Here is a 20,638-nt window from a genome sequence, read left to right on the forward strand (position 1 = left end):
ATTTTTATTGATTTCAGAGAGGAAGGGAGAGGGGAGAGAGAGAGAGAAACATCAATGATGAGAGGGAATCATTGATTGGCTGCCTCCTGCAGGACCCCCACTGGGGATCGAGCCCACAACCTGGGCATGTGCCCTTGACCGGAATCAAACCTGGGACCCTTCAGTCCGCAGGCCAATGCTCTATCCACTGGGCCAAACTAGCTGGGGCAACCCTCTGACTTTTAAGCAACTCAACATAAAACCAACACTAGGAGAGCTGAGTTCCCCCAGGACCATCCCTGGGCAATCCCAGATATCCCACACTGCTGAGTGTAAGCAAAAACACGGCTGTAAAGACAGGGCACAAACGCCACGCACTAGGCTGCCTACCAGGAGCTCTGCCAGATTAGAGCACAGAGTCTGAGCGCCAAGCAGGGAGCAAGCAGAAGCCGGGGTCCCAAGCCCGAATGCCCCTCTGCACACCGTCTCTGACAACACACATCCGGACACTGGGACAGGTGACATTGTTAACCCACTGCCATGGGGGTTTCTCTGAATCCTTTATACAAACTCCCGAGTCTCCCCAGAGACCATGTGTACGTGACTGGCATAGGGGTGAGGCTAGGACTTTAGGACAAGCTCTTATGTCAAGAGCCTGACTGAAGGGCCAAGCTTGTAACTGATCAATAGGTTAACAAGCCGGTTGGGGGTAGGATTCCAATTGCTCCACTGCTCAGGCCTCCCAGAAGTTGGCCAACATCTCCCACCTCCAGGGCTGTGAATCCACTTTGCAGTGCTCTCTCTCACTGGCCATCCCTCCCACTGCCTAACCTTTGCCCTTTCTAATTGCTCTGATCTCATCCCAACCTCCACAGCTGTGTTTAAAGTCCACCTCTGGGGAGCAGAGATTGAGTGTTCCCGATAATCCCTTTCCCAGTCCTGCCTGACAGCAGGCCTAGGGGCTGCGTACCTGGGCTTCCTGGGACTGTGGCTGGGGTTCGAGGAGAGACCTCGGCGCCTACCTGGCTGCAGGATGAAGCTGGCCACCAGCTCCTTGATTCTGTGGCTGAGCCTGGGGGGTGGCCTGGCACAGAGCGACACCAGCCCTGACGCAGAGGAGTCCTATTCCAACTGGGGCCTCCGGCACATCCGGGGCAGCTTTGAGTCTGTCAACAGCTACTTCGATTCCTTTCTGGAGCTGCTGGGAGGGAAGAACGGGGTATGTCAGTACCGGTGCCGATACGGTGAGTGCACTGTTTCTCCTCCTGTAGCCTCTCGCCGGTGGACTTGTGAGCAGCTGCGCAGGGTCACAGCCGGTCGTGAACTTTTTTGCTGTCATCCTCCTCTTGGGTAGGATTGCCAGAGTTAAGGTGAAAATATAAGACACCCAGTGACATCTGAATCTCAAATAAACAACAGATAATGTGTTGGTACATTTGAAATACTTGGGGCCACTTATACTGACAAACTATTGGTTGTTTATCTGAAAATCAAATACCACTAGACTGCCTATATTTAATCTGGCGCACCAGCTTCCAGAAGCTCCGAGACCTGTTCGCTGGGGCCATTTTAATGGGTTTGCTGTGAGGTGGTACAGTGGGGCCTTGACTTACGAGTGTCCCGACTAACGAGTTTTTGCGAGTTACGAGCCGTCTCTCGGCCGATTTTTTGCTTTGAGTTGACAGAGTAATTTGAGTTAACGAGCTCCTTAACAAGCTCCGTCACGGAAGGAATTAAACTTGTAAGTCAAGGCCCCACTGTACTTCAGGGAGAGGCCACATGGGCGGGAGGAAGAACAGGAGAGCTGTTTGAGAATTCCTAGGATGAAAATGAAGCTGAACTTTCAGAGGGAATTTTGCGGGCGAAGAGGGGTTGTGGAAACAGCTCCCTGAGTCACTCTGTGCTAAGTTCCCCGGGTGCTGCTCACACCTTCCTCCCAGCTTTGTCTTCTCTGCTGGGCTCGCCTTGCTGACTCCCGGGGCAGCGCTGGGAAAGCGCACTGCCAGCTGCCGCTGCCCACCTGGGATGGGGCCTGGTGCCAGGTGCAGGGCTGGGAACGGGGAGGAGCCTCAGGTCCGCAGAGGAGACCGTGGGGCCAGCTCTACCTCAGGCCCTGGAAGCCCAGGCCATGGGGGCAGAATGCGGGCCCTGGACCTCGCAGCTGGGAGGCAGGGGTAATTCAAACGCAAACATTTCCGAAAGTATACACAGCCTCATACAGCACCGGTCCTGGGGTTTCATTTACCACAGGTTTCATCGGGGGGTTAGAGATGAAAATGGAGAGCCAGTGCAGCCACAGGAAAGCACTTGAGACATGTTTTCTCCAAACCGTCCACAGATAGGGCTCAGCTTTGAGAGAGACTCCCCCGGGCTCCCTCTCTCCCTTTTTACCTTCAGGCGGGAGTGGGGGGGGGCTGCTTCCTTACTAGACGCGGCGACTAGGAGGCAATGGGAAACCGTTGCGCCAGAACCAGAAGTTTTGCGACACAGAATTTTAGGCACAGACGGATACGGTGAAAAAGGAAGCTGCGTTTTGTCTGTGAAGATGCCTCGGGGTGAAAAGCCTGGTCTAGGCCAGGACCACCTGAACCCCGGGCCTTGGCTTTGTGCGAGGCGGGAGGACAGAAGCAGAGGCGCCCTGGCCCCTTCTCACCTAGTGGGCACCAAGGGGGCCGGAAAGGGGCTCACTCCCTGCAGATACCAACACAGGTCCCTTCCTAGAGGCAGCGCGCGATGTAGGTCCGCGGCTCAGCAGGTGGATGAGAACAGGAGTCTCTTAGGAAAACAAGGGTCAAACCCTCTCTCCCTTCTCCAGCAACACAGTGTCAGAAGATTTCAGCAACGTTTGGTTGCAAGCCTCTAGCTGGGCAAGTCAGTGTCGGCAGCTCTCAGTGGGGGATGGGAACAGTCAACAGCGAGAGGGCAGGAAGGCAAACAACTCCACTCAGTCTGCAAACAGAGGGGCCTGGAAACGCGGGGAACAGGGGGTTAAGCCTTGTTACCTTTGGAACCCAGCGGAGAGGAGCACCTGGATGCGGGGCCCAACCCTAGGAATATCTTCTCGAGCTGATAGTGAATCACGCTCCTCCGAACGGGGTGTGCGCTTTCAGTTTGCTTTAGGATACACCTTCTGGCAGCGTGTTTCCCTCCCTCTTTAAAGCGGTGGTTCTCAAACTCACCTGACGGCTGGGCCCCCACCCCTCCTGCTTCTGATTTGTTGCTTTGGCGTGGCCGGGAAATTTGCATGTCTAAGGGTTCCCAGGTGATCCCACTGCTGCTGGTCCAGGGACCACGCTTCAAGAGAAAAAACTGCCTTAAAGGCTGCAAGCTTTGGCCAGAAACAACAATTTAGTAAGAATTAATCTACAAGAAAATTTTTTCTGTTTTATAAGTACTTACCACAATCAGGCATACCTCGGAGATATTGCAGGTTCCTTTCCACACCACAGCAATAAAGCAAGTTTCGCAATAAAACCAGCTGTAATCTTTTTGCTGGTGGCAGGTCTTGCGTTCAATTTGTAAAAAGCACGTGTGTGAAGCACAATAAAGCCACGTGCAATGAAACGAGGTGTGCCTGTACTTAAAACAAGGTTCCCTACCTCAGCCGGCACTTAGAATCACCTGGGGGCTTTAAACACTCCTGCCACCCAAACCAGTGAAATCCGACTCTCCATGGATTAGACCCAGACGTATTTTTTAACACTTCCCAGGTGATTACAAAGTGCAGCCAAGGGTTGGAGCACAAGGTTGGGAGGTCATTCTTGGAGAACTTCAGCCCGTAGGTTGTTCAGACAGGTAAAGGTGTGTTTGTAACCTGGTAGCCTACAATCATGTGTCAACATTGCTCTTCACACTTCTTATATCTACAACATTTATTTTCATGTCAGCACCAAAGTCTGGCCAAAGGATCGGGCTATAAATAGTACAAGGAGATGCAGAACATGGTATCAACAGCATGCAGAGCGACCTGCACTGGGTGGACAAGATCCCCTCTCCCACCCCAGAGATTCTGACTCAGTGGTGGACCCTGGGCCTGCACAGGTGGTCCTTGAACTAGACTTAGTGAAATACCAGTAATGGAAAAATCATGGGTTTGAACTGGGCGGGGTTGGTGGTGGTGGTGGTGTGTGTCTGTGTGTGTGTGGGGGGGGGGGGGTGGAGTTGGGTAATCTCATTGCTGGTGACCTTGCGAAAGTTACCTAATGCTCAACCTTTGTTTTCTCATGTTTATAAGTAAGTTAATAATACCTACCTTACCTACTTTGTAAGGTTGTTGAAGAATTAAAGAGAATATCTATAAAGAATTAGTGCCATGTATGGCGCATGACATGCACCAAACACATTTTATAAATGTTATGAGAAAGATGGTCTGGTGAACAGGTTGCTGTGCATTCAGATGCTTCCAGTTCTCTTTCAACATTAAAATACAAAACGCAGAAATCCCAGCGGCTGGACAACAGCCTCAGCGTCAGGAAGACACCATCGCCTGATTTAAGTCTCTGTGTCTTTATGAAGGTCTCGGTGTCCTATGAATCATGGTGGAAGACACTGTCCACACTGTCACACTTGGGTAAAAGGACTTCATGATGAATTTCTTCTTGGGTTTAGTTCTAAGGAAAAAAGTTCTCTAAATATCAGTCTTCTTTTTTTCATTTACGGCTACTGGTTTAGAGGCAAAGTTGTTCTGCTGCTGGGGTGACCAGTTGTCCCGGTTTGCTGGGGACTGAGGGGAGAGTCTGGGGTCCCTGAGGTGTGGGACTTTTGGTACTAACCCAGGGGCAGTCCCAGGCAAACTAGATCAACTTGGTCAGTTCACCTCATGCAGTAACTTACTCTGCTTTAGCAACTGAAACAGAATTTATTGCTTCAATAAAACTGTCACAGTTCTGCTTCGTTCCCTGATGTGCCGCATCTGAGTGCTTCTGGAAGTGAGCAGACACACATTTCAAATGCAGTCTGCCTCCCAGGGAGACCTGGGGGCCGCACAGGGCTGCTTCTGCAGGACCCGGCGGGGCGGGGAGAACGGACACACCCTCCGGGAAGACTAAACCCTTGACCTGGGTAAGAAAGCCCCAGACGGTTTACTGATCTTCTCAGCGACAAAACTGAGAGAAGAAGGCTGGGCCAGGGGGCAGCGTGCACAGCTGTGGGCAGAACAGGAGCGTCATGGCTAACTCTCCCGAAATCGCTCTCATTTTTAAGTGTTTTACTTCTTTCTGGCATTTTACTTTATTCAGAAGTTTTTAATTTTCATAACGTCAAGTCTGCCTGTCTTTTTCTATATGTTTTCTGAAGTTGTTGTCTTGCTTAGAAAACCATTCTCCCATCAAGATTATAAGAATGTTCTGCTATTTTTTCTGGGGAAGCAGGCATAGCCAATCGGTAGTGAGTGTTGCTATGTTCCAATAAAACATTTTAATGGACATTACAATTTGAATTTAATATCATTTTCATGTCACAAACTATTATCCTTGTTTTGATAAAACCATGTTTGGCTGGCAGACTATACAAAAGCAGGCCATGGACTGGACGAGGGCCATGTTTGCCAACCTATAAACTATAGGATCAGGTTGTCAGCCTCCCACTCCTATAAATAGCCAAAACCAGGAAAATAAAATCAACTTGTACGTTATTAATGCCTAGACTCAAAACATCAAACTGTAAGGACTCAACACAACTCAAAACGACTCAGACTGTAACTTGAGGATGTAGTATATTATTTCAGCTTAGGCTCAAACCATCCATTTTTTTCTTTGAACTTGGACTTCAAGCTTCATTCCTAAATAGAATTTCTGCAGCTATCATAAATATTAAACACATTGATACCGAGAGAGAAAACCAAGATGGCGGCATAGGTTAACTCCGGAGTTTGCTGCCTCGAACAACCACTTCAAAAATACAACTAAAAGACGGAACGGACATCATACAGAACCACAGGAAGGCTGGCTGAGTGGAAGTTCTACAACTAGGAGGAACCGAGAATCAGAGGAGGCGCGGTGCTGAAGTAAAATACTAAGGTGCGGAGTGCGCGCGGCGAGGGCTGGTGGCTGAGGGCGCGGTTGTCTGTTTCAATCCGGAGGGAGCCTCAGACTCTGAGCTCCAGATCCGGGCGAGTCTCTAGGGACCCAGACTCAAACGGGAGAAGCAGGACTGTCTGGCTACAGTCCCTCCGAGGTTTGCAGCGGTTGCTGGGACAGAGAGGCAGAGCCCCTGGGGACAGACTGAGAGCAGCCATAACTGCTCCCTCCTCCGCCCTGTTGATCCCCTGGGACCCGCCCTGCCCAAGCCCTGCACAGAGCCATTTGCCGGATCGCCTCAGGCAAAGGCTAGATTAGCACCTCCCTAGAGGACACGTTATTCCACTGCAGACACAGCTGATTAACACAGCCAGTCGGCCTGGAGGTCAAATCCCTCTAGTATTAACTACAACAATCAAGGCTTAACTACAACAAGACTGCGCACAAAGACCACTAGGGGGTGTACCAAGAAAGCGTAAAAAATGTGGAGACAAAGAAACAGGACAAAACTATCAAGGGAGGATATTGAGTTCAGAACCACACTTTTGAGGTCTCTCAAGAGGCTTCTAGAGTCTGTCGATAAACTTGATGAGATGTACAGGAAATCTAATGAGACCCTCGATGGTATGATAAAGGACCATCTAGAAAGTAAGCATACACTGACTGAAATAAAGAATATTATACAGACTCCCAACAGCAGACCAGAGGAGCGCAAGAATCAAGTCAAAGATTCGAAATGCGAAGAAGCGAGAAACACCCAACCGGAAAAGCAAAATGAAAAAAGAACCCCAAAATACGAAGATAGTGTAAGGAGCCTCTGGGACAGCTTCAAACGTACCAACATCAGAATTATAGGGGTACCAGAAGATGAGAGAGAGCAAGATATTGAAAACCTATTTGAAGAAATAGTGACAGAAAACTTCCCCCACCTGGTGAAAGAAATAGACTTACAAGTCCAGGAAGCGCAGAGAACCCCAAACAAAAGGAATCCAAAGAGGACCACACCAAGACACATCATAATTAAAATGCCAAGAGCAAAAGACAAAGAAAGAATCTTAAAAGCAGCAAGAGAAAGAAACTCAGTTACCTACAAGGGAATACCCATACGACTGTCAGCTGATTTCTCAACAGAAACTTTGCAGGCCAGAAGGGAATGGCAAGAAATATTCAAAGTGATGAATACCAAGAACCTACAACCAAGATTACTTTATCCAGCAAAGCTATCATTCAGAATTGAAGGTCAGATAAAGAGCTTCACAGATAAGGAAAAGCTAAAGGAGTTCATCACCACCAAACCAGTATTATATGAAATGCTGAAAGGTATCCTTTAAGAAGAGGAAGAAGAAGAAAAAGGTAAAGATACAAATTATGAACAACAAATATGCATCTATCAACAAGTGAATCTAAGAATCAAGTGAATAAATAACCTGATGTACAGAATGAACTGGTGATTATAATAGAATCAGGGACATAGAAAGGGAACGGACTAAATATTCTTGGGGGGGAAAGGGGTGTGGGAGATGCGGGAAGAGACTGGACAAAAATCGTGCACCTATGGATGAGGACAGTGGGTGGGGAGTGAGGGCGGAGGGTGGGGTGGGAGCTGGAAGGAGGGGAGTTATGGGGGGGGAAAAAAGAGGAACAAATGTAATAATATGAACAATAAAGATTTAATTAAAAAAAAAATAAATATTAAACACAATGAAAATAACCTTCATCAGTAGCAGGCCAGTTAGGAAGTGACTATAATTGGTGTTTCATTATCTTTCAAACCAGAAGCTCAGAGTTTTATATTCTGTTAAGTTCTCAGGTGCAAAAAAAGCAGAAGGATCCCAGGAAACCGCACCGAGTCTGCTGCAAAAGCCCTTTATCAACAAAATTATTAAAAAGCGAATTTTACCATCAAATTTAGACACTTGTTTTTTTCATTCAATTTTTTCCTGATTTCTTTAAGGCTAGTATATATAGGACATTTGTAAAAGAATAATCCAAAGGAAAAATAAAGTTACTGTAATCTCACCTCCAAGATGAAGTGCATATTTGATGTCATCTCCAAGATTAAATACACTTGACAGTGTGATTATTTTTCATGAGTGTAATTTGATTACTAATAGTATTTAATACACTTCACGCATTCCCCACTCCCAGAGCTACACACACACACACACACACACACACACACACACTCACAGTTGTCAATGGTAAATTATCTTTCTCAAAACCTTTGAAAAGTAACGCAGGAATTACGGGTGCGCTGGTGGACTCCATCAACATGTACAGCACCTCTCCATTATAAATAAGAAACACTGTAAAAATAAAATATTTTTTAAAAGTACACACTCAAACCAGAATGAAATAAAGGCAACCTCCCAAGTTCCAGAAATACAGAGAAAACACAAAGGCAAAGTGGTGAGCTGGCTGCTGCTGTGGCCCTTGGGTTTTCAGTCTGGAGCATATGTACACCCAGGGGCTGAGGGATCGGTGTTAACGCTCAGGCAAAGAGAGGAAAAGGAACTTTTCACTTTTCCCAAGAAGTTGGAACTGGACAGTTAGCATAAAGCTTAGAGCCTGGTGGGCTGCCCAGTCTGTTTTAAAAAGATTAGAAAACCTCTATCCATATTCCAAGGAAGTAGCAAGGATGCTTTCCATTCACCCAGGGCTAGGGCTTGAAGGACAAATAACACTAAAAATCCGCTACTCCAGGCATATTCTATGCACAGGCGAGGAATCCAGAAATTAACATGAAGTATCTTGAGACTCCTACAGCCACGGCAAAAGCAGTCGAGGAACTACTCCGTAGTGTACGATGCAGGGCACAGGAATTTTTTAGAAAAACAGCCCCTCTGAAGAGACACAACATGTGAAAAAATAATCCTCCATGAGTGAGAGTTAGTAGACATTTAAAAATGAAAGACTTAGGCCCTGGCTGGTGTGGCTCAGTTGGTTGGAGCATCATCCTATGCACCAAAAGGTTGGGGGTTTGATCCCCAGTCAGGGCACTTTTGGGAGGCAACTGATTGATGTTTCTCTCAAGTATCTATGTTTCTCTCTCTTTCTCTATTTCTCTCCCTACACCCTCTCTTCCTCTCTCTAAAATCAATAAAAAACTTATCATTGGGTGAGGATAAATAAATACATAAAAATAACATAATAGATATAAATAATATAAACAAGAACATTTGAATTTATTAAAGAAATAAAAAGGAATAGAAGACATAATAAAAAGCACCCAACAAAGCCCATCGTTGTGGTTCAGTGGTTGGTCATTGGCCCGTGAACCAGGAGGTTATGGTTCAATTTCAAGTCAGGGCACATGTCCAAGTTGTGGCTCGATCCCCAGCGGGGGGGAGGGGGTGTTCAGTAGGCAGCCAGTTGATGTTTCGCTCTCATTGATGTTTCTATCTCTCTCACTCCCTTCCTCTCTCTAAAATCAATAAAAATATATTGAAAAGAAAAAGAAAAAAGAACTCAATGAAAATGAATACACAGATTTAAAAGAAGAATTCTAAGAAACGAAACTTATAGTCATTGAAAAGAAACTCAGTGGATGAGTTAAACAGCAGGTTAGAGAGAATTAGGAAAATGGCAAATAGACTTGATGAAGTTAATAAAAAATCAGTACAGAGAGAAACATATATAAAATATAAAAGAGAGGTTAAAATGTGTAAAGTATAGGATTAAAAAGATTCACCGTTCAGTAATAAGAGGCCCAGAAGGAGAAACTAGAGAGAATGAGGAAAATAAAATACAGTAAACCCTCAGTTTTGCAGACCTTGATTTAATGGACTTCAGACTTAACAAGCAAAATTTCTCATCCGTATGTCATATGTGAAAATTAATTTAAAAATGCCTTTAACCAAGATTTGCTCATAATTAAATTAACAGGTTTTTTTTTGTTATTAATCAAATTTTAGCAAATAGGCCATATGTTGGAAAAAACTCTAGTAATTTTGCCGACATAAATGAATATTACATGTCTACAACTATAGTCTATATATTTAAATCCAAGAGTCACCGCTTGTGAACAATGTTTGTGGAATGATTAGCATGTGCTCACACTGCCTCTCTTGGAGTAATTGGTTCCATTGTCACGTGGTGGACTTTCTGCAGCGGTTCTAACTTATGCCAGGGACATCCCGATATAGGCCCAGCCACCCCCCGGCCGTGTACATTTGTTTACTTGTGATGACTGGTGAATGCACCCATTTACTAGACCTGTACAGTATAAATTTAAAATCACAGTAACACATATAGCATACTTTTCTGTGAAATTAAACTTTTCAGACATACTTAATTATAATTACACAAATGTGTCTACCTAAGTAAAAACATGTAAACTAATTTGTCAATTTTTTAACATATGCATGTGGGAGAAATTATATTACATATCAATATATAATGGACTTTCGGCTTTAATGGACACTCCCCCCTCCTGAATTAGTCTGTTACAGCGAGGCTTTCCTGTATTCAGACAACGGCTGTGGAGTCTCCAGAGGTCAAAGAAACCCGAATCTTCAGATTGTTCAGAGCAGGATAAGCATATACACTTCACATCTAGGTACATTGTAGTGAAACTGTGAGGATGTGGAGAAATTGGAACCCTTGTGCATTGCAGATGGGAATGTAAATGATGCAGCTACTGAAGAAAACAGGTTGCCTCCATTGAATAAAAACGTCATTTCCATTGCCCACCTTTGCAACGAGGTGTTGTCATTTGATTAAGATCTGGCCAAAGGGAGAAAGAGGAAGTGATGTGTGTAACATTCTGGAGTGTGTTTGTTCAAGAGGGAGGCTGTGATCCTACTTCCTTCTTCCATGTGCTGCTTACAATAGGAAGGTGTTGGCTGAAGCTCCGTCTTGGACCATGAGAGCCAGGGCTTCATTCTAGGGCTGGTAGAGCAGAAAGCTAGAAGCAGCCTGGGATCCAGAAAAGTGCAGATGTACTATACCAGCCTTATGATCCGTAATTCTGGCGTTTTACGAGATATCCTATATTGTGTAAGCATCTGAATAGTCCAGCATGTCGGAGAGATAATAGGTACACAGAGAAAATTATAACACTCTATTGAAGGATATAAAGGAGGACTAAGTAAATGCCCATGTTTGGGAAGACAGAATATTCTACGAAAGTCAGTTGTTTCCAAATTAATCTATAAATTCAACGTATGTTCAAGCAAAATTCTGACAATCTCTTATAGAATGTACTAATTCATATGCAAGAGCGAAGGGCCAAGAATAATCAAGACAATTTTGGGCTTTAAAGCATAGACTTAGTATTTAAAAATTAAAACAGGAAAATGGGGGGCAAAGGGGCTTCAACTATACTTGCAACATTAATAACATTAATTAAGCAGAAAATATATTTATGGAAAGTTTGGTAATGTTAACCTTTATTATGTTCATGTAGTGGGTTCATGGGTGTTTTTTTCTTTGACTTTTCTTCAGTTTTGAAATTTCATAATAAAAATTAAAATAAAGAAAATAGAAATGCCAGGTACCTCACTCCGAGGATTAATTCTTAGCTTATTTCCTCAGTCTTATGCTATATCTTGTCCTAAAAAGAGGCAAAGGAATGTGGAGGAAGAACATGAGCTTTGGAGAAAAAAACAAGAAATCTGGATTTACACCCTACTTCCCCCACGTACTCCATGACTTAAGCAAGTCACATAAGCTCTCCGCCCCATTTTCTTAACCAGATAATAGATAAAAATACTCACTGGAGATGACTGCCCTGAGGTCACCTCAGGTCAAGGTTATCTTTATGATGCATGACCACCATTGAGACAACTGACAAAGAATCCTGGTACGTATTGGCAAGATCATAAAATAACTCAAAAGCTATATAGGAGAAACCAAGAAATTAAAAGTTTTTCAGATAATCTCTGCTTAGTTCTATGATAGAAGTGCCTAAATAGGGTGTTTTCTTTGTCCTTTGGGCAATAATGGTTTGCCTATATTTATAGAATTTTGCAAAGTTCCATTCTAGTTATTCTGGGAAAAACTTTGCGGAACTGTTACAATTCTGGTTCCTGACTGTGTGATCAGGTCGTGTTTTCCTTTTTCTGTGCAAGGAGTGTGGCCGTACAGTGGATAGGGGAGTAAGAAATCTTGAGTTTCAGTTCGGTTTTGCCAAGGACCTTATCTTCAAGAAACATTAGAAATTCTTTGAGATTAGGAGAGAAATGCCAAACTGGCCTGAGGGTTAGTACTCTTTTAGGACATCATTATCATTGTTACCATCACCACCACCTAATTTGGATGTGAATATCTGCTGAGGAACAATGACTTTCAAAGGAAAAACTGATCGCGCTTTTAGATATTTTTTATTTCACGAATGTTTCCAAATGCTTAATTTCTAAATATTCCTTCCCGCTTCTTCCTCTTCTTTCTCTGCTAGGAAAGGCACCAATGCCCAGACCTCACTACAAGCCGCAGGAGCCCAATGGCTGCAGCTCCTACTTCCTGGGTCTCAAGGTACCAGAAAGTGTATGTACCACCACCATCGTTTTCTCCGCTGACCGGTTTTAACTGAGACACATTCAAGAGTTATTGCTGATGGAAGTGACCGCATATAGAATATAGTTGGGCAATGCGATTGAGAAGTTTAAATTGGAGACAGAGGAAAGGAGATGATTTTTAAAAGAAGAATTTGACTTCCTTTTGTCAGAGGCAGCTGTCCCTCAGATAAGCCCTTGTAAAGTGAACTTGGAAATCACCACGGCAAACATCAGCTGAGCTTTAGGGGATCAAACAGAACTAAATAGGAACTAGATCTGAGGGGTTTGACGTGTGGAGCCAGCTGGGACTGACCAGTGAGAGCCGACTGCTACGGTATTGTCAGGACTTCTCGTGCCAAATCAGCTGTGTTTGGAGTATTAACATCATAGAACTCTGCAAACGCACCCTCATACCCCCACCCCCAAGAAAAACCTCCATACACACCTCCAGTCACTGGCTAAACATTCATCATCACAATGTAGACCATTTCTCAAACTGTAGGTCTCCCCTGAAATTAAGTTATAATTTCTTATAAGACTTCTTTAGAAAAGAGGCCCTATGTAAAATGTAGGTACAGGGATTTCATATCTGAACTGTGATTTTTGACTTGTATTTTAACCAAGCTCAACTTCACTTTTCTGATGATTCAAAAGATTTTACTTTGTAATAATTTTCTAAGCGGCATATGTTTATTCTAAGATCCTGCTCACCCATGGGGCATTTTTTAAAAATATATTTTATTGATTTTTTGCAGAGAGGAAGGGAGAGGGACAGAGAGCTAGAAACATCCATGAGAGAGAAACATCGACCAGCTGCCTCCTGCACACCCCCTACTGGGGATGTGCCCACAACCAAGGTACATGCCCTTGACCAGAATCGAACCCGGGACCCTTTAGTCCGCAGGCCGACGCTCTATCCACTGAGCCAAACCAGTTAGGGCCCATGGGGCATTTTTATGTAAATTGGAAAGAGGTCCTCTTTCCTCAAGACAGTTTTCTTCCATTTGTCAGAAATTTATCTTAATACTAGAGGCCCGGTGCACGAAATTTGAGCACGGGTAGGGTCCCTAGGCCTGGCCAGCGATCAGGGTCAATTGGGGCCTTCTGGCTGCTAACCAGGGCTTCCCTTCATTCTGAGCCACCCCCTGGTGGTCAGCACAATTCGAACTCCTGAGTGGACACTTTGTATATTAGCCTTTTATATATATAGATATTGATTTTGTTAGAAAAAGAAACTTGACTGTAATTGGCTAGACATTTCGTAATAAATATGATGTCTTGTGGGAAGATCTGACCCTCTTGTGCTTTGAACAACCTGCACAGTTGAACGCCCAGCAGAATGTGTATGGATGCAGAAGAAAGACAATAATTTAAATTAATAAAAGGTGGAGCAAAAGTAGGTTTACAGTTGTTCATATGGAAAGTAATACAACAGTTCATAAATAATAACACAAGAATAAACTTTGTGTTTTGGGTGCCTACTTTTGCCCTACTCTGCATTTACATAGAGAAACCACCTATTTTCGGCCAATATATTTTACTTGATATCAATTTAGTAACTATAGAAGTGGTATGCACCATATTTTGGAAGTAATGTCATTTTGTTTGCTGATACAAATATCATTAAAAACTAGTTCAAGACTTTCCAATTGAATTGTATTGAATTGAATGGTAGCCACTATACTCATCTAATTCTCAGTTACCTCTGTTGTGATATATTTGTAGTTTTAGAGATGAGGTACAAGCAAAGTAGTTTACTTCAGGTATCAGTAATGGAATTTACCCAGAATTGCAGAGTCCAGGCCTTTGCCTAGTCTAATAATGAGTTACATAACCTCTTAATGTTGCTTAAAAGGACATTGTAAACTGCCAAACTCCATATTCTGCTTTAAGTGGCCTTGGAAGAAAAGTTTAAATGAGAGAACACTTACGGAGACCTAAGGGGAAAGGACCTATAATCACTGACTATAATTCCCCAACCATGCCTGAAACCAGATTTTCACAGAGTCTATCCAAGTCCAAGTAAAACTGCAAGATTCTAAGATGCTCTATCTACATCTAGACCCACCCTGTTCCCGTCTATTTTTTTATTGATTGATGTGTAAGAAAGAGAGAGAGAGAGAGACAGAGAGACAGAGAGAGAGAGAAACATCAATTTGTTGTTCCACTTATTTGTGCATTCATTCACTGGTTATTTCTTGCATATACCCTGACGGGGGATCAAACCTGCAACCCTGGTGTATCAGGATGATGCTCTAACCAACTGAACTACCTGGCCAGGGCCAGGTAGTAAAGCAATTACTCTTCTTTGATCACTTTTTGTATCATGTCCCTTCCTTGCTCAAGATTGTTTATCAAATCTAACTAGTTACTTTGGAAGTCAAGGTCATCCATCAACTTACTCTTTTCTCTAAGGAAAACTTTTTTAAAAAATATATTTTTTATTGATTTCAGAAAGGCAGGAAGAGGGAGAGAGAGATAGAAACATCAATGATGAAAGAGAATAATTAATTGGCTGCCTCTTGTACACTCCCCCCGTACCCCCCACTAGGGATCGAGTCTGCAAAACAGGCATGTGCCCTTGACTGGAATTAAACCCGGGACCCTTCAGTCTGCAGGCCGTTGCTCTATCCACTGAGCCAAAACAGCTAGGGCTCTAAGGAAAACTTTTTACATGCATGTATTTCCCTGGAGAGACTCTTGAAAGACTAAACAAACAAATTCACTCACAATATGATTTGCTCATTATTTCCTTTCGTTACCTGCTATGTTCTAAGGCTATCCTTATTTCTGTTAACCCTCTCTTCATCTTCTTTCAAAATCCTCTAAAAAATTCCCGTTTTATTACTTTACAGATGGCATTCTATGAATTTACTCAGCTTATGCCACAACATTTACAATGGCTTATAGGACACTTAATAAACACATGACCGAGTGTGCATTAGATATTGCCCTTTGACCAGAGTGCTCTTGTCTTCAGGAACTCTGTGTCCTATACCTGACTCTGCTCCCCAACATGTACAGACACACACCCCATTAACACAGCGCTGTGTGGGGTGGATCTCTGATAAATGCAGGTGCCCGAATGATGAACTAAGACTTTAGTTTTCCTAATTCTGAGCCTTGGGATCCTTTGCTTAGACAAAATCTCATGTAAGTTTTAGCTGAATTTGGATGTTTTGAAACTCTGCTTTCTGGACTGGCGTTCTGATTTCTATTTTCATCACCATAGTGACCTGTGAATTAACAAGTAAATTGTGATTGAAATTTAACATCCTGACTATCAACCCGCTGTATTCTCTCAAGTCACAGGTGTTTCTCAGTTGATCCGAAAGTGTAGCAGGAATTTGAGAACTGGCTCGACAAGTACATGGGCAAGGTTGCCTGAGGTCCTCGGTCTAAACGTGGCATTTTCTTCCCTCTTTCCCCAGATGGACTTGGGCATCCCAGCAATGACCAAGTGCTGCAACCAGCTGGATGCCTGTTATGACACCTGCGGTGCCAACAAGTATCGCTGTGATGCAAAATTCCGATGGTGCCTCCACTCTATCTGCTCTGACCTTAAGCGAAGTCTGGGCTTCGTCTCCAACGTGGCAAGTAGGTATCTTAAGGGCATCTGCCTCTGAGCAGGATGTTTGTTCCTGTTTTCACACAGACATGCAGCCAGCACCCCTTTACTCACAGAGGCCATTAAAGCTCCCCGAACGTTATGGAGCACCGAGCAATGCACAGGCCGAGGGGAGGGTGCCGGCCCTCGTTGGCTGAAGTTCCTGCTGTCCTGCCCAGGAGCTGCTGGCGCCACTCCCCATGGACAGCGCCACACCAACGCCTTCCCAGAGATATAAAAATGTGTCCTTTAAGGCTGGAGAAAGAGTTGCCCAGTTGGCTTTAGTTACCCATTCCACTGTTAAATCATTTGCCATGTAAGGAGTTATTTTGTATGGGACCACTTGGTTTGGCTATTACCTTATTTTGTTCTCAGTCAGGGAAATAATAAAAAAAACTTTTTGTGTAAAGTTCTACATATGCTTTAGGATAGTTATTTTATTTTATTTTTAAAAAATATATTTTATTGATTTTTTACAGAGAGGAAGGGATAGAAACAATGATGAGAGAAATATTGATCCACTGCCTCCTGCATGTCCCCTCCCCATTGGGGATGGAGCCCACAACCCATGCAACCAAGGTACATGCCCTTGACCAGAATCAAACCTGGGACCCTTGAGTCTGCAGGCTGACGCTCTATCCACTGACCCAAACCAGTTAGGGCTAGGATAGTTATTTTTAAAAAAGTATATTTTTATTGATTTCAGAGAGGAAGGGAGAGGGAGAGAGATAAAAACAATGATGAGAGAAATATTGATCCACTGCCTCCTGCACGCCCCCTCCCCATTGGGGATGGAACCCACACCCCAGGCATGTACCCTGACCTGGAATCAACCATGACCTCCTGGTTCATACATAGGTCAAGGCTCAACCACTGAGCCACACCGGCTGGGAGAGGATAGGTTGTTTTTTTTTTGTTTTATTTTGTTTTAACAGCTATTTAGCTATCTAATTTCTAGCACTGATTCTGTAATTTCCTTTTCTTAATTCACTTTAGGAAAAGTTTTAATTTCTTAGTTTCTGAAGCCAGAAAATCACATCCAGGTATTAGCATTATATATTTTTAGATAGTGATGTTTGAAAATCAGGCATATATAGAGCTGACTATATGCCACAGGGATGGGAAAATCTTGGATCTTGTTCAAAGCTCCATGTCTAGGGTGTAGTCCTAAAGTGAATCTGTGAGGGCTTGAAAAGATGGGTAATTGCTTGGGCCCTGCAAAAGGGAGCATCCCCCTATCTGTACCTACAAAGGGTGAGAAAGTGCCTGCTGCGAATCTAGGGTCAGGTCAGGTTACTTCCTTCAAGCAATGTCCTATTGATTCTTTCCCCCAAATATCTCTTTGGTAACTTGCCTGGTTACTGCCAATTAACTCAATCTCTGGGTCCCATCAAATTTATTCTCCCCAAAGGGACCAGATATATTTTTATACCACAAAAATCTGGTCACCTTCCTTTTCATTAAGAGTAAACCCAAGCTCCTTCGTATGACATACATATGCTCACTGCTAGCTACCTCTTCAGCATCAACTTGCTCATTCCTGATTTCTCTCCTGACTCCTGCCATTCCCAACCACTTGGGTTGATGGTCCATATCTTTCTGTGTCTGCAGTTCCCTCTGCTTGGAACACTCTTATAATTCATGTTTTATTGTTGTTCAAACAGTTTTATCAATGGTGAAAAGCTGAAAACTTTTCCTCTAAAATTATGAACAAGTCACGGATACCTATTCTCACCACTTGTATCCAACATAGTATTGGAAGTCCTAGCCAAGAAAAAATAGGTCAGAAGAAGAAATAAAAGCCATCCAAATAGAAATGAAAGACCTAAAACTGTCACCATTTCATGTGGCATTATATATAGAAAACACTAAAAACTTTTCCAAAAAACTGTTAGAACTAATAAATAATTTAGTAACATTGCAGGATACAAAATTAACATACAAAAATTTGTTGCATTTCTATATACTAATAACAAACTATCAGAAATATATTTTTTTAAAAAATCCCATTTATAATTGCATCAAAATAATAAAATACCTAGGAATAGATTTAATCAAGGAGGTGAAGGACCTACATACTGAAAACTATAAGACTTTGATGAAAAAAACTGAAGAAGACACAAATAAATGGAAAGATAGTTCATGCTCATGGACTGGAAGAATTAATGAATTGTTAAAAATGTCCATGGCCCTGGTTGGGTAGTTCAGTTGGTTAGAGTGTCATCCCTATACACCAAGGTTGCTGTTTGATCCCTGTTCAGGGCATATATGGGAATGGAGCAACAGATCAATGTCTCTCTCTCTCTCTCTCTCTCTCTCTCTCTCTCTCTCTTTCTCTCTCTCTCTCTCTCTCTCTCTTTTCCTCTCTCTCTCTCTGAAATCAATAAACTTTTTTGTCATTGTTAATTATCATTGGAGGATATTTTTCCATTGATTTTTTTAGAGAGTATGCAAGGAAGGAGGGGAAACAGAGAGAGAGGAACATCAATGTGAGAGAGACACATTGATTGGTTGCTTCCTAGTCAGGCCAGGAATTGAGCCTGCAACTGAGGTACTTGCCCTTAACCTGAATCAAACCTGAGACCCTTCGGTCCATTGGTCAGCACTCTATTCACTGAGCCAAACCAGCTAGGGCTCAATAAACCTTTAAAAATGTCCATACTACCCAAAGGAATCTATAGATTTAATGCAGTCCCTATCAAACTTCCAAGGGCTCTGAGACCCTTCCATAACAATCCTTACTCACAAAGGGATAGAGACCCTTACTGTGGGCTCCCATACCACAGTGGGTAACTTCCATTATGGTGTAGTGTAACTATATGTTTACCTGTCTATCCTATCCTCCTCTCTGTCCAAACTGTGAGATCCTTGAGTTGAGATCCCTTTGGTCTCTGTGTCCCTGATGCCTTACAGTGGCTGGCCAACATATCCAACAGGCACACTTGAATTTTCAACAAGTAAAAGGTTATTCACCCCACACTCGAACAGGGAAAGCTACAGGAAACACAGTAGTGTTATCTGAGCAAGTATTCTGCAAAAATTGTAAATTTGCCATGGAGTGAGCATAGTGGTATGGAAGATGCTGATTGCTAATCATGGTTTTGACCTGGAGACCCATAAAAAGAGGGCACCCCAAAATGTATTATTATTTTATTGATTGATTTTTAGAGAGATAGAGAAACATCAATTTGTTGTTCCACTTATTTATGGATTCATTGGTTGATTCTTGTATGTGCCCTGACCAGGAATCGAATCCACAACCCTGGCCTATTGGGACGGTATATTAGGACAATGCTCTAACCAACTGAGCTACTCGGCCAGTGCCCAAAATGTATTCTGCTCTACTAGATTGGATAGAAGCTGTTCTGAAAAAAACTCCTTTTAAATGTATGCTTTCCCTTTGAATTCTGTATTCAGATTATTGTCTCTACTTTCCTCTGGGTATCATGTCAATCTTGGAGCTACATTGACTCTTTAAAATTACCCATACTACTTGGAGGCAGTTCTATGTACCAGTATTAACCTCTCTGTTTCTCTACATCTTTTTCAAGTAGCATGTGATTCCCTGGCTGATACCGTGTTTAATACTGTATGGACTTTGGGCTGCCGACCCTTTATGAATAGTCAACGGGCAGCCTGCATCTGCGCAGAAGAGGAGAAAGAGGAGTTATAGGGAAGAGGTGTCTCCTTTTTGGTTTTGCGTTGACATCATGGCTGTCAGTCTCGGAGATGGTAGTGTGGCAGATGTGTCTCATCCTTTCTTCCAAGGATTTGGATACCACCAAGCAGGAGAAAGGAAATAGCCTACAGCCGAAAAGTGCATCCCATCCTTTGAGGATAATTGGAAAAAAGACGTGGAGTGAACTGAAGGCAACTCGTCACTTTAACAATGGTCTCTCCAACCAAGACACATTTGCCTGGAAATTCAGTTCTTAACTTAAAGACTAAAATAAAGACTAACTACTGGGATTCTTGGACTTGATAATTCTATTCACAAGTGAAATTTTGGAGAGTCCAGCCATTTGGGAGGCAAGGACCAATAATCTGGTCCATGTTTCAGTTGCCAGTAAGGATCTCACATATAATAAAGTGTACTTTTTAGAAAATTTGAAAAGAGATGAATGAATCTCATTATCACCAACACGCTTCCTTTTCACTTAGAAGAAAACAGAACCAACCTGGTAAGTTCCACCGATGATACGTTATTCCTGCTGGTGCTGAAGAGATCGGAACCGGTGGGCAGAGGCTTACCTGATCGAAGCCACGGAGGTGGAGATCAGGTGGAGTTGGGTCTGAGGTTCCATTTTTTTCATTCAATCAACTATTCCTGTTGAGACCCCCAAGTACTAGGTGGTCTCCGTGTCGTGTGAAGATCTGAGGAGCACTGGGTAAAAACTGACACTAAAGATAACTTAGAAAAGCCCCTAAAATCTGAGGGGCATGAGAGACAAATGGCCATTCCCAGAGAGTGGTTCTCAGCCCTGATGGCAAATTAGAATCACCGGAGGAGCACTAGCAACAGAGTCTCTAGGGGTGGT

At 43.3% G+C, this 20,638-nt stretch overlaps 1 protein-coding gene across 2 annotated transcripts; it reads left to right on the top strand.

Moving 5' to 3' along the window:
- The first annotated feature begins 964 nt into the window (after positions 1–964).
- PLA2G12B (phospholipase A2 group XIIB) lies at positions 965–19,818 on the top strand. 2 transcript variants are annotated; one of them, XM_006090272.3, is made up of 4 exons: positions 965–1,223; positions 12,394–12,482; positions 15,925–16,090; positions 19,655–19,818. In XM_006090272.3, the coding sequence occupies exons 1-4, from the start codon at positions 1,013–1,015 to the stop codon at positions 19,771–19,773; spliced, it is 585 nt and encodes a 194-aa protein (XP_006090334.1). In that variant the 5' UTR covers positions 965–1,012; the 3' UTR covers positions 19,774–19,818. The 2 variants fall into 2 exon arrangements, with proteins under 2 accessions (XP_006090334.1, XP_006090333.1); XM_006090271.3 differs by having other exon boundaries at positions 1,013–1,223; positions 19,652–19,773.
- Positions 19,819–20,638: the final 820 nt, after the last annotated feature.

This window comes from Myotis lucifugus, unplaced genomic scaffold (genome assembly GCF_000147115.1).
Source record: "Myotis lucifugus unplaced genomic scaffold, Myoluc2.0 scaffold_69, whole genome shotgun sequence".
NCBI lineage: Eukaryota > Metazoa > Chordata > Mammalia > Chiroptera > Vespertilionidae > Myotis > Myotis lucifugus.